Source organism: Vipera ursinii (assembly GCF_947247035.1).
Source record: "Vipera ursinii genome assembly, chromosome: 2".
In the NCBI taxonomy this organism is placed as follows: Eukaryota; Metazoa; Chordata; class Lepidosauria; order Squamata; family Viperidae; genus Vipera; species Vipera ursinii.
The window spans coordinates 74,120,877-74,134,544 of NC_139513.1; the positions used below are offsets into that span (position 1 = coordinate 74,120,877).

At 40.5% G+C, this 13,668-nt stretch overlaps 2 protein-coding genes across 5 annotated transcripts in view; one reads left to right on the forward strand and one right to left on the reverse strand.

Moving 5' to 3' along the window:
• The window catches only part of FAM193B (family with sequence similarity 193 member B), a 40,140-nt gene extending 31,714 nt beyond the window's left edge, over positions 1-8,426 (reverse strand). Inside the window, exon 1 of one of the 4 annotated variants that reach the window (XR_014491096.1) lies at positions 8,097-8,426. Coding sequence is in view for 3 of the 4 variants with exons in the window: in XM_083351724.1 (XP_083207850.1) it covers positions 8,097-8,273 (177 nt within the window). In the remaining variant the exon portion in view is untranslated. The remainder of the gene's footprint in view (positions 1-8,096) is intronic. The other 3 variants (XM_083351724.1, XM_083351725.1, XM_083351726.1) reach the window with 3 other exon arrangements.
• The window catches only part of ZFYVE28 (zinc finger FYVE-type containing 28), a gene marked incomplete at its 5' end in the record, with an annotated part of 47,380 nt that continues 42,121 nt past the window's right edge, over positions 8,410-13,668 (forward strand). Inside the window, 2 exons of the mRNA XM_083353363.1 lie at positions 8,410-8,530; positions 8,615-8,698. Coding sequence (XP_083209489.1) covers positions 8,410-8,530; positions 8,615-8,698 — 205 coding nt within the window. The remainder of the gene's footprint in view (positions 8,531-8,614; positions 8,699-13,668) is intronic.

The window sequence follows — 13,668 nt, forward strand, 5'->3', positions numbered from 1 at the left end:
TCAGCTTACGATAAAAGCTTCCAGATGGTAAAGAGGAAAATGTACATATGTGAAAATTTGGGCATCCAGCTATGCACTGGCTACACAACTTCAGCTACGATGCATGAAAGATGTGTGTCAGGTTTGAAGAAGACTATCATCTTAAAATATCACTTAGTAAAATATGGCAAATGTGCAAAATATTTGTACTCTTCCTTTCATGCAGTACTTTCAGTATCCATAAGTTATGGGCAAACTTCTATTTATCCTTCTGTTGAAGTCCCGTTTAGTTTGGTTCTCCTCTACTAAGCATCACGCATATGCCAGAACACATGGTCAGTGTAAATGCAATTGCCTAAAAAGCACTTTGAAGACCCGAAAATAATACTTAAATTCAAAATACTTATTTTGTTTTTAGCAGAGCTTCTACAATTCGAATCCAATCATTACTGTATCACATCAATTATGCTTTGAATGAGCCTTTGAGACAGGACAAGGTCAAATGCACATATCTACCTCAATGAAGTTAATACTAGAACTTTCTGGGAATATATTTAAAGCTACACGATCTGGGCTGTAAAGTTCTGGATGATCATTAGATGTCAAACAAAAAAAAAAGAGATAAAGGGTTCTGCGCTGTCACCTATTTGTCCAGATTTTTGTGGCCCAGATCTTGTAACAGCCTTAAAAAGGTAAAGGTTCCCCCGCACATGCGTGCTAGTCATTTCCAACTCTAGGGGCCAGTGCTCATCTCCGTTTCAAAGCCGAAGAGCTGTGGTCATGTGGCCGGCATGACTAGACGCCAAAGGGGCACGGAACACTGTTACCTTCCCACCGTAGCGGTTCCTATTTTTCTACTTGCATTTTTACGTGCTTTCGAATTGCTAGGTTGGCAGAAGCTGGGACGAGTAACAGGCGCTCACTCTGTTACGCGGCACTCGGGATTCGACCCGCCAAACTGCCGACCTTCTGATCAACAAGCTCAGTATCCTAACCCACTGAGCCACCGCGTCCCTTGTAACAGCCTTACCATACAGCTAAATCATATGTTATCAGGAGAAACCGCATCTAGTGCCCTAGAATTTCTATCTGTGTGGGCACTATTAATCACTCTTACACAGAAATAAATTAAAAATTGATTACTTGAGGATCTTCCAGGAAATAAGGGGGATGAAACCTCAATGATACTCCATTTTTGTATTTAAATTAGGGACACAGAACATTAATAATTCCTTCTCTGTTTCCTAAATTCCGGTGTTGTCGTTGTTCTTTTTCTCAATGCTATGTTATAAACCTATTTAGGATAGTTAGATATTTTAAGGTGTTGCAACTGAAAGATGATTCACATATGTGATAATGTGGTATGTCTGGTTTTGATTTAACGCGATGCATAAATTTAACACTATGATATGTAAGATAACATTTATCACTTAACGTGAACCAGACACTATGCTTTGTTGCACAAATTGTAATTAAAACTAATAAGTGAACAACTGGGAAAACTAAAGTATCTTGCCGTCTCTGTTCCAGAGTAAAAACTGGGGAAAAGGCCTGTCACCCGGTTACTCTCATTTGTGTTTAAAACACTGAAAATATGGCTATCCAAACAATACTACTATTACAACTAAAACTCACTAAGAATGGAACCAACTCGATCTGTCCCAGAAGGACATTCCGTAACTGAAGTATAACCAAAACAACCCTATCCCAGGAACCTAACAATCTAATCTCATTGGTGATACAACATAGGCCTATGATAAAAACTGTATGAGATATTACAGCGTTCAGATATTCAGGCTCCAGTCAGTGAGGGCTTTATAGATAAAAAACATCATCTTGTTTGGGGTTTAGGAACAAGTGAGCCACGCAAATGTAGTTAATATCTGCTGATGTCTAGTTTCTAAAGCATAAATCGTGTGGTAGTTTTGTCAGCTGTGATTCACATTAGCTGAAGTCCAAAGTTTTTCAAGGGCAGCCAGTACAAAGGCTGGTTTCACACATCATGCTAAGCCATAATTGGTTAACTACCAATTTATTGAAATACTACAATTGTGTGAAGGGCAAGCCTAGTCAGAGTGTTATAGTAAGTACCCTAGAGCAGCGTTTTCCAACCTTAGGAACTTGAAGATGCGTGGACTTCAACTCCCAGAATTCCCCAGCCAGCATAGCTGGCTGGGGAATTCTGGGAGTTGAAGTCCACGCATCTTCAATTTCCTAATGTTGGAAAACGCTGCCCTAGAGGTAGCTAAGGCATGTTTACAGACTAGATTCATTGTCCCCAGGAAGCAGTGTAACTAGCATAAAGAAAGGAACTCTTGGCTACTTGGCTGTCTAAAAGCAGTGCTAGGTCTAAGAATCTGCACTCCCGCCAGGCCGCAAAACTTGCAAACTTGCAAATAAAATAAAATAAAATAAGGGGATACAAATCCATCCATTATAGGTTGTACCTAAATTCTAGATTTGTTTGTCTACTGTCAATCTTACGAGGTGGACCGGAACAGGAAACATGGATAGATAAACTAATTCTAATACATTGTAAAGCAATATTAACACATTCACGCAAGTCTGAAAGTAAAATTCTCTTGCTATCACCATTACAGTCTAAGAACCTAGAGAGGGTCCCTTCTGAGCCTCTCGTTCTATCCATAATGCAGTTGCAGGCTACGTTGTCTCTTATCTGGCCATTCCCTAAGCAGCCTCTCTTCGTCCCATTCCCCAAGGCTTTTCCCACATATCATTACATCTACTGACCAGCAAAACCTTCATTTTATCTCAATTGAGCCTCAGGTTGTGTGCTAATATTCAGTCCTTCCTATTGTCCAGAACATCCATAGCCTTCTTGGCTTAGTTGAAAAAAAGACTTAAATATTATCAGCATGGTATATATTCCCAACATTTCTGTGAGGATGTGATGAGAACCAGTGTGGTGAAGTGGTTAAGCTGTAAGATTAGGAAGGGGAGACCCAGTCCACTCTCAACCATGGAAGTTCATAGAGTCACTATCTCTCAACTCAACCAATTCACAGGGCTGTTTTGAGGGAAAAGAGGTGAAGTGTCAACCTATTATGTACACACTTTGAACTTCCGTGGAAGACGTGACATATAAAAGTAACAAATAAGAACTACAGGGATAGTATATGCTAGACTACCCAGGACCCATTGGGTCATCGCTTCAGCAATATTTCCTTACCTAAACAAACAGAATGACTAAGAGCAGGCAAAAAAAAGAAAGAGCAAGTTCCAACTTTCTGCTGGCTTCCCCATTGATCTTCTTGTAGGAAGCTGATAGAGAGCATTGGAAATGATGATCATGTGATGGTGGTTGACCACAGGAATCAGGAGTCCCTGAGTTTGGATACATTTTTTAAGTTAGTCCATTTGAAGTACATTGGTTTAAAATTGTTGCCCTATAATGAACTGTTTCACCCAAGTGAAGGTTACAAACATTAAACACAAGAGTTTGGGTTATACATATATGCCTGAGGGATCTAATAAGCCAAGGACCAAAAGGCAGTGAAATTGTCTTCTAGTAGGAGTTCCTAAAAACATCTGGCCAATACATTCAGGAACCCCCCTAATATATTATCCCTCAATCTTGAATTAGCTAGTTTCTGAAGGATGCATTTATAATGCTCCTGAGAGTGCTGGAAACTCCCAAACAACTAACAGAGATGTATTCCTATTATTTAGATGACTTTCTCAAGAGTTCACTGAAACTTGAACACAGAATGGAATGAGTTGGAATAATGGTCTTCATCCAGAATACCTAGAATTGTGGTGCCATGTGTGGTATATCTGCTATATTCTCCTATATTTGACTATATTTTGAAGAGAGATATTTGCTGACAGTTACTTAGTTTGAGAGGATTAAATACATAAATAAATAAATACTTTATTTTGCAAAATTATTATTAGAGGAGTTGAAATTAATCATCTTTACTTTGCATTCTCAATACAATTCAACTGGTTGTCAGACTTATGTCCGTTGTAATGAACAACCAGCCTTATTCCTCCAGGCAACTTGGCTCATGGCCTTAAATGAATCCCATTAATCAAAACTAAAGAAGCGGTTCCCTCAGTTACATTAGAATGTGAAAAAGGTTATTTTATCAGAACAAAGTTATAGAATTTATCATAATGGTTTTTGTGGAAATGAGTAAATACTCTTCTCATTACTTGGAATGCAATACCATTGTCACTGAAGAACCCAAAATAATTCTATGGGAGAACACTGGGCTAGAGAGAAATGATTTATCAGTTACAAAGAAGGCCTTAATTTGCTTTACCAAAAGTCAGTCTAGTCATCTATTTAATTTTTTCATTGCTTTAAGTATTACAAAAAAAAACCCCAAGACATCTGTGTTCTGTGTTCTTAGCCACAATCATTATTAATCGTGTATCTACTACCTAGGTCAGGGGTAGGCAACCTCGGCTCTTTTATGACTCATGGACTTCAACTCCCAGAATTCCTGAGCTGGCTCAGGAATTCTGGGAGTTGAAGTCCATAAGTCATAAAAGAGCCGAGGTTGCCTACCCCTGACCTAGGTCATCCCCTTCATAAATCAGTCAGAGCTCAAGCAGGGTGACCTTCTGAGGATTTGGGTCCTCAGAAGATGAGGCTACAGGGATGCTTTGGGCAGCATCTTGGACAAAACTTTCTTTTAAGCAGATATTTCAACCCATCCCTTTCGCAAAAAGAAAGATTTGAAGCTAATCTTCACAATTCATAGATGATATTGTCGCAAACAGATAGTGTATGATATCTAAACATACATACACACACATACATATACATACATACATACTTTTCAATATAGATCACAGTTGAATAACAGGTGATAAGATTCATCCTGGCCAACCTGTGCATATCCCTAATTTCATTACCCCTTTATGCCAGCAACCTGGCAAAGACCATTCTTCCTGAAAATACTGTAATAAGAGACAAAGATACATACTGTTCACACTGACAAGCTTAAGAAGCAACAGGGTTACATTAACTTCCCTCAGTTAGCTGTGCTGCATAAAATTTTTTACTACTGCTGACAAAGAGACAAAATCTTAGAGTGGCCCTACAAAGGCAGCTCTAGTCATACCTTACAGCTTGTTTCACTTTTTATGCCCACTACATGGGGGCTAAAATGGAAAGAAACAAGCAGAAAAGTATCCTTTAACTATGTCAACACCAGGCCAATTGTCTCTTTAGGTTTTTTTTAATAATACAAAAAAAATAATAAAAAAGACAGGTAGTGATAATCTTTTGTTTCTTTTGACGGGGAAGCTGTCAAAGATAGTCACTGTCAAATTGATTAGGGCATCCATGAGAGTACGCCCAAAATGCAAAGGAGTATTTCCCAAAGTGCAGCAATTAATTGTGTCAGCTGCATCATGTAAGTGCTCTGCTTCTTGAAAGTGGTATCCTCTCTTATTTCAGGGTAATCTGTCTCTACTTCCCACCAGAAAGCCAGAAGAAAACTGTGGCTTCTTAATCTACCCACACATCATACAATATTTGAATTTTAAAATGCAGCACTGCAACTTAATCTTGCCAAAATGATAAGGGTTGAAAAGTTATACCTTTGGTGTTTAATAATTGTAAAATAGTTGGGGAGCAAAAAAAAAGCAAGCTAAACAGTATACTAGCCATCTTTATGACAGCTAAGGCAGGCTGATGTTAATTTCTTTCTCAACTTTCAGAACTGTTATACTATTGCTAATGTGGCTTAGTTGTTCATCTTTCTGCCAATCTTTCAAAATCTTGATTTCTCTAATAAATATACTTGTTAAGCACCAAAGGAAGAAATCCTTAACCACATTCTAGGACCCAGTTATCTAAAGTAAAATCCACTGAACTCAACGGAATTGTGTATATGTATGTGTGATTTTAGTTCTTAGACCGTTGAAGTTTTATAAGTTGTAGAAGTGTTTTCTTGGCCACAAGGCAAATCGGGAATACTTTTCTAAATAAAAGTAATCTGTAGAAAAAAGGATATCATGCATTAAAAAGCAAAGAAAATGCTCTTAGTTAATGGAAAAACCTGATGCTAGATATCTCACAAAAAACTCAGTTTTAATTTTGATTCTCTGAATTCAAAAGATAGAATATTCTGTGATAGATCAGAAGGATCCTATTTCTTTAATTTCTGTATCAAAAGCGATCATAACAGCTTTTGGAAGACTAAAAAGAGTAGGTGGGCTGATATGTTTGGCTAAAATTGGAATCACACCTAGGACTTACAGATTTCATTAGGGAAACCACTTATTTTATTCAAGCGTATTTCAAGCCATTTCTGGGTCTGATGCCATTTCATTAACATTGATAAATGATAGCTATACAATTCCTGAAAATAACAAGGGACAAGTAAATAGAGGGTTGCTTACAAGCAGCTAGGTAATGGCAGCATAGACTTTTTTTTAACCTTGAACTAGAAACTAATGTCATTTTAGGAGAGCTAGATTCTAACTCTAGAAAACTCTCTGTCCTTGTTTCACTTAAAATGCCCATCAAACAGTTCTTGTTAGACATATTGAAAAATATGTAAACAAGAGCAGTAGCCTGCAGCCTCCTAAGACTATAAATGTCTTGCCAACTGGCACAGTATATAGACAAGGCCCTATTTCTACATATTCTGTACTGCTTTGACTGAGACTCATGCATGTTTGTCTACCAATGGCAGTCTGGATTCCCAGTTTAATCCACAGGCCTTAGTTTGCAGAAAACTATCCTAAGCATTTGCCACCTCACTATACATGGTGAACAATACAGATGTAGAAGCATTTTGCCCTATGCCAATAGAACAAATGCCACCTATCCAGAATAGGACTTAATAGCTATACTGAACTAGCCCTGGCATACATCAGGTTCCACTTTTTTCTTTGGGACAAACTGCATTGTTTGTAGCAAGGATCCTCTCAGTTCTCCCACAATAAATCAGTGAATTAAAGTTACCACTGAGGTCCACTTGGTGAGCCTCTTGGGTGATATAACATCACTTACACGATGACTTTTGTGGAACATGGTCAGTGTCTCCTTTTAGCCTTATAGGAGTATAGAAGTATTCTGATAATTGTCGCCTGTCCTGCAATTAACTCTTTTTTGTTTAATAAAGGATGTTTCAACGGCTTAAGATCCAATTGACTGCCATCTCCTAATACCTATGGGAAAGGATTCATGCATTGAAAGGGATTCTGAAGCGGGCCCAGGCACAATGTGAAGGACAAGATGCAGCATAGGGCAGGGCCCACTGAAAAGCAAATAAAACACAGTACTCAAAATATAAACAGAATGCTAGGATACAGATGTGCAACATCAACTGATTATTTTGGGGAAGGCCTGTCTTTGTATGCCCGATAGGCAGAAGATTTGGGATTTAAGAAATATGTAACTGCTTTTGCAAAATAAATCTGAATCGGTTTTGGTGATGATTACAAGATGCAACCAGCATATGGTACGGTGCTTCTCTACTGAAATGAGAGGGAAATTGCAGCAAATGTGCAAGCAGCTGCCTTCTGCATCCTGGAGTGGACTATATACACAATCAGTTACTATAGCATACAAGGAAAAAGGTGGCAATTGAATGCCGAAATAATACCGACCAGCACAGCAGACATGATTTCTGGCTAACTGTTTATCTAATAAGAGGGTTGAAGGCAGGTGATGCTGGTGGTGAATAAGTGGAGGGGCTCTGGGCCTGATGGGTGCTAGATTTCGGGGGAGGGGGAGCAGGTGGCTGCGGGTGGGGTGGGGGTGCCGATAAAAGGCACACACACCATGCTCTATCGGGATTTAGGCAGGCTGGATCCAAGGTGGATCTTGAGGTGACCGCCAAGCGACCAGCGGGTGCTGCGGGATGCATGGTGGCACGAAAGGAGGGTGCTGAAGCAACGTGCTGCGGGAGCCGCATTCGGGAGGGCGATCCCACCGGGTGGGACGAGGGATGGCGAAACGCTACTCCGGATGACTGACTGCGGGCGATCCGACTGCGCTAGCACCCATGTGGCTGAAGGGGGGATCGCGCCGCCGACGGATGCGGGGAGAAGCGGGCTGAGGGAGGGCAGAGGGGTGTGGATGCAGGCTGGAGTCTGACGGCGGGCGAGATGGGGGCGCGCGCGCCCAGTACCTGTGAGGCTCTCCCCTGTTCCGCGCCACTCGCCGCCGCCGCCGCCGCCGCCACCTCGGGGGTCTCGGGAAGGCCGGGCCCGGCGGGGGGCGCGGGCGGCTCGGGGGGGGCTGCTCCCCCCGCCCGCTCCCGCCGCGCCCCAGCCGCGCCCACCGCTTTATTCCGCCTGCGAGTCATGCTTGTCCTGCACCCCACGCAGTAGCTCCCGCCGCCGCTCGCCGCCGATAATGCCGTTGCTGCTCGCCGCCGCTAACGCCGCCCGCCGCCGCCGCCGCCACCGCCGCCGCTGCTTTCAGACAGGACAACAGCCAATATGGCGGCGCGGCCCGTCCGGCCCCTGCCCGCGGGGGAAGCCTTCGCCGCCATCGCCGAGGCGGGCAGTGCCTGGGCAGCGCGCCCCCCAGTGGCTGGAGGAGACGCAGATTGGAAGCAGGGTGAGCGCACGGCGGCGACTAAATGGCCCGGGAGGAAAGCCAGTGGCTTTGGGCAGGGAGACCCCCCCCCCGCTCCCTCTGCAGCGTTCTGCCGGGCTCAGCTGGCTGGTTGTCGTTTGGAGGCGGTTTCCGAAAGTGGGAAAGCTGCCTTTGCAAAAATAGATACAGGTCAGGCAACGTTGTTCCTTGGGCACTGATGCAGAAGGAAGAGTTGTTTGGAAATGTTAACTGAGCGTTATACCTTTCCATCCAGTAAAAGGGGTCGCCCTCATCTAGACTGGCCGCCCCCTCTGGTTTCTGTCCCGTTGATTTTTCGCTTTCCAACTATGTATCCTTGAAATTAGTTATTAAGAGCCTTCAAGTGATCGCCTCACTTAAGATGCCCATGCAGTTTAGAAGAATGTACTGCTTGTAGTATACAGTATAGTTGTACGTGTGTTTGTAAGCGTTACCACTGTAGATTTTGAAACATTTCTAAACCGCCTCCTTAAAATACTCTCTGTGCAGTGTAAAAAGTAAAACAACGTAAAATGTAAAACAGTTGCAATAAAACAGGGTTAATAAAAATGACACGACATATTTTGTCAGGAAAAAGGAAAGATTTGAGGAAACAGGTCTGTCTTCAATAGATTTAATTTAATTTAATAATTTAATTTGTATACCGCCCTTCTCCCGGAGGACTCAGGGCGGTGAACAGGGCAATACACAATAAAAATAGAATACAAAAATTAAAAAGCCATTAAACATTATGCCCATAAAATTAATACATATTAAAATTAAAACTATTTATAAAAACCCAACCCCATCCCATCAGACCAGGCCAGCTTGTTCGAAAAAGAAAGTTTCGAGATCGCGCCGGAAGGAGCGAAGGTCGGGGGCCATCCGGAGCTCAACCGGTAAGCGGTTCCACAGGTCTGGTGCGCCCACAGAGAACACCCTCCCCCTGGGGGCCACCAATCGGCATTCTTTGATCAGCGGCACCCTGAGGAGGCCCTCTCTGTGGGAGCACACTGGACGGAGGGAAGTTGACGCCGGCCGCAGGTGTTGCCGTAGGTAATCCGGACCCATGCCATGAAGGGCTTTGTAAGTCATCACTAACACCTTGAACCTCACCCGGAGAGCAACCGGTAGTGTAACATGGGAGATGCTGGAAACAATACCTAAATTAGTTCTGCTAATGGCCCATTTACTCCAGCATTCTGTGTGATATAGAAGGGAAATAAATACCAAATTTAGACAGATGTGCTGCTTGTAATTCTTGTAGCAAAACTGTAAATAGATATCCAGTCTGGCAGACATTAATAGCCTTATCATGAATTTATCCAGTGTCATTTTAACCTGTCAGAATTAACTTTTCCCAGTCTGATGGCAGCAAATTCCACCATGTAAATATCCATTAAGTAAAGAAATCTCCCTATATTCAAGTTTAATGGGTGACTCTAACATTATGGGAAAAGGATCAAAACTTCCCTCTATCCACATTTTCCATAGTATGAATTATTTTATATGCTTTATACTTTTTCCCTTACTATCCAATAGTCTGCAGTAATATTAGCAAGTTATGAACAAATTACAGATAGTCCTCGACTTACAACCACAACTGAGCCCCAAATTTCTGTTCTTAAGTGAAACATTTGTTAAGTGAATTTTGCCACATTTTACTACCTTTCTTGCCTCAGTTGTTAAGTGAATCACTGCAATTGATAAATAAATAACCCAGTTAAGAGAGTCTGGCTTTCCCATTGACTTTGCTTGTCAGAAGGTCGCAAAAGGTAATTATATCATCTTGGGACACAGCAAGCGTCAGAAGTATGAACCAGTTATTGATCATCTGAATTTTGATTGCTTGATCATGGGCATGCTGGAAAGGTCTTAACTGTGAAAAACAGTCATAAGTCACTTTTTCCCGTGCCATTGTAACTTTGGTCACCAAATAAACTCTTATAAGTCAAGAACCACCTGTACCTATTGATGTAGATTAGCAATGGAGGTATATAAAGAAATGGGTCTATTATTTATTGAGTTGCATGTATACAGCATTCATATATTGATTATATATTTATCTACGAATCTGTATATGTATCCATGAAGCCACTTGTGCTTTTGCTTTATTTAGTGATATTTTTATTTCCTTTTTAATAATTATACTTTTCTTTCTTTTTTATAACTTTGTGTATTGTTTATTTTTGTTTAATTTATTTTGTCTTCATTTAATTAAAACGCACACATATACAAAGAGAATCTATACAAGGCAAGGCTTCAGATCTGAGAAAGACAAGATAGCATGTACATTCTTTCAACAAAATGGGGGGGGATTAGAGCTGTTACTGGAAGCATGCTGCATTTTGCAGCTTGTAGCTCGACTTACAACAGACTAGGAAGGTGACATATAAATCTTCAAGGACAGGGCCTGATAGTTCATTCTATGCTTTGATAAGCTACCTTTACAGTTTACAGCAGAGGGCACTGTTCCTTCATTCCAGACAATACCAATACAAATTGTCCTATCATATATCATTTAACCTGCATTAATTTAATAATTACAAGCTAAAATGTGGACTTAAACAGAAATGTTTTGCCTCTTCCATTTTAAGAAAATGGCCAACTACCCAAAACCGTAAGTTAATTTGCATGATTTTTAACTGCTTCAAAAAAATCCTTTTTGTGGAATTTCTGTTTTCAGTTTTATCTATCAGACTGTTGTTTTAAGTGTCTGCTTTCCAGGCTCTTTCCAGTTAGCTCTGTTTGCTTATTCATCATAACATGTCTTTTAATCATTAAGTTTTACTCAATGCCACTACACCTAGAAGGAAACTTAAGCCGCCTTCTTCTGAAAATAGTAAATAAATAATTACTGCATAGATTTTCAATCTTTAGAGGACACGATTTGAAAAAGGTCCTAGCAATGACTTCATTCAATATTTCTCTTTTTGCAGCAAATGCTTGCTTCTCGTGTATCTGACAAATGGACACCCATCCCTAATAATGCATCCTACAATAAAAGGGCTTTTTACAACATATTTTCATCTGATTACTCAATCAACTTATTTCTGAGTTTGCATAGACACTGAATAATAAACTAATCTAATAGACTGGGTTCACATAATATAGCAAGCACAAAAATAGAAAAATATAACCAAGCTAAAATTAACATGCTATGTGATTGCTGGTATGTCTTTAACTGATCTGGTTAATGCAAATAAAGGAGAATATTTGTAGCTGAGGGTTGAAATGAGGGATCCTTGGTGTTCTCTGAGCTTGGTTGTTTTCTTGCAGAGGTTTTACTACCCAAACTAGAAAACATCAGGGCTAGTAAGGAGTGGGGTTTGCTCTCTTCTAGTGGCTTGCCCTGTCAGTATTGGTGGGGGTGGTCTTAGATGTTCTTTGGTTGGGCTGTTTACTGTTGGGGTATTTTTTTTGGCAATTCCTTGATTGGGGTATTGTTTACTTGATTATTGGTCTGATGTTAATCTAAGATTACCTCCAAGATCAATTGAGGGTAGGGAGACTTTAGCCAGCAGCACTTAACAGGTGCTATCCAAGGTACTATCAGTTTTAATGTGAATGTGACTTTATCTGCTATATCTGAGTTACTCACAATCCAGTGTGATCAGATCTTTCTTAAACCTTTGATTATATCTTTGAGCTTCAGGTCACCATAAACGGGATACAATCATTTTTGTGACTCAGACACCTTAACTGAGAAATTGAAAGCACCTTTTCTTAAAGAACAGTTTCATGGTAAGCTACAATAGGTAAAGGTAAAGGTTCCCCTGCACATACGTGCTAGTCGTTTCCAACTCTAGGGGCCGGTGCTCATCTCCGTTTCAAAGCCGAAGAGCCAGCGTTTGTCCGAGGACGTCTCCGTGGTCATGTGGCCGGCATGACTAGACACCAAAGGCGCACGGAACGCTGTTACCTTCCCACCATAGTGGTCCCTATTTTTCTACTTGCATTTTTTACATGCTTTCAAACTGCTAGGTTGGCAGAAGCTGGGACGAGTAACAGGCACTCACTCTGCTACGCGGCACTTGGGATTCGACCCGCCAAACTTCTGATCTGATCGACAAGCTCAGCGTCCTAACCCACTGAGCCACCGCGTCCCTACAAGCTACAATATGGAATACATATTATTCAGCACTGAATATATTATAATTAGACATTATGTCAATTAAACAATGCTAATACTAATGCTAATGGCAAGAATGCCATTGTATTCAGAAATATATTCATTCTGTTTGATTTAGTAATCAGTTGAATCTGCAGATATTAGGAAATGTGCTATTTTATTTTATCTTCCAGAAATGATGTTCTAAAAAGCTAACATTTAGGCCCAATAGTTAACTACCTGATAGCTTTGTTTATCCCTGCGTATATCAGGGCTTTTTTTCTCATAGAACGCTCAGAACGGAGTTCCAGCACCTTTTTTGGATGGAACCTTGTAGGGTAGGCAAAGCGGGTTGTATGACACGTGAGAGTTCCGGCACCTTTTTCTTTTACAAAAAAACCACTGGCGTATATAATTCTCATAGTCCTTTTGGTTTTTGTTTTGTTTTTTTTTCATTAATGGCTAGTGTTATATTCATTAGTTTGTTCATCTGTTGGACTTATTCTTATGGCTCAAAATACCTTTAATAAAATGTTAAAAAGTCATACAGGCAATCCTTGATTTACAACCATTCATTTAGTCTCCATCCAAAGTTAATGGCCCTGAAAAAAGTGACTTATCATTTTTCACACAACTTTGCAGCATCCCTACGGTCATGTGATCAAAATTCAGACACTTGGCAACTGGCATGTATTTATGATGGTTGCAGTGTCCCAGGGTCATATGGTCACTTTGCTTGCCACCCTCTGACAAGCAAAGTCAAAGAGGAAGCTAGATTCATTTAACAACTATTACAGGAAAGGTCATAAAATGGGGCAAAAATCACTGGCTCATTGTTATAAATATGACTTTAAACAGAGGTTAATAAATTTAATATAGACAAATTTTCTAATCCAATTTAAAATGAATACTAGAGATAGATTTGTCATTTCTTACTGGAATCAAAACTTTTAGAAGATATGTAGAATTAATTTGAAAGCTTATTTCCATTTCTATAAATCTTACACAGTAATTTAAGAGTACTTCTTAT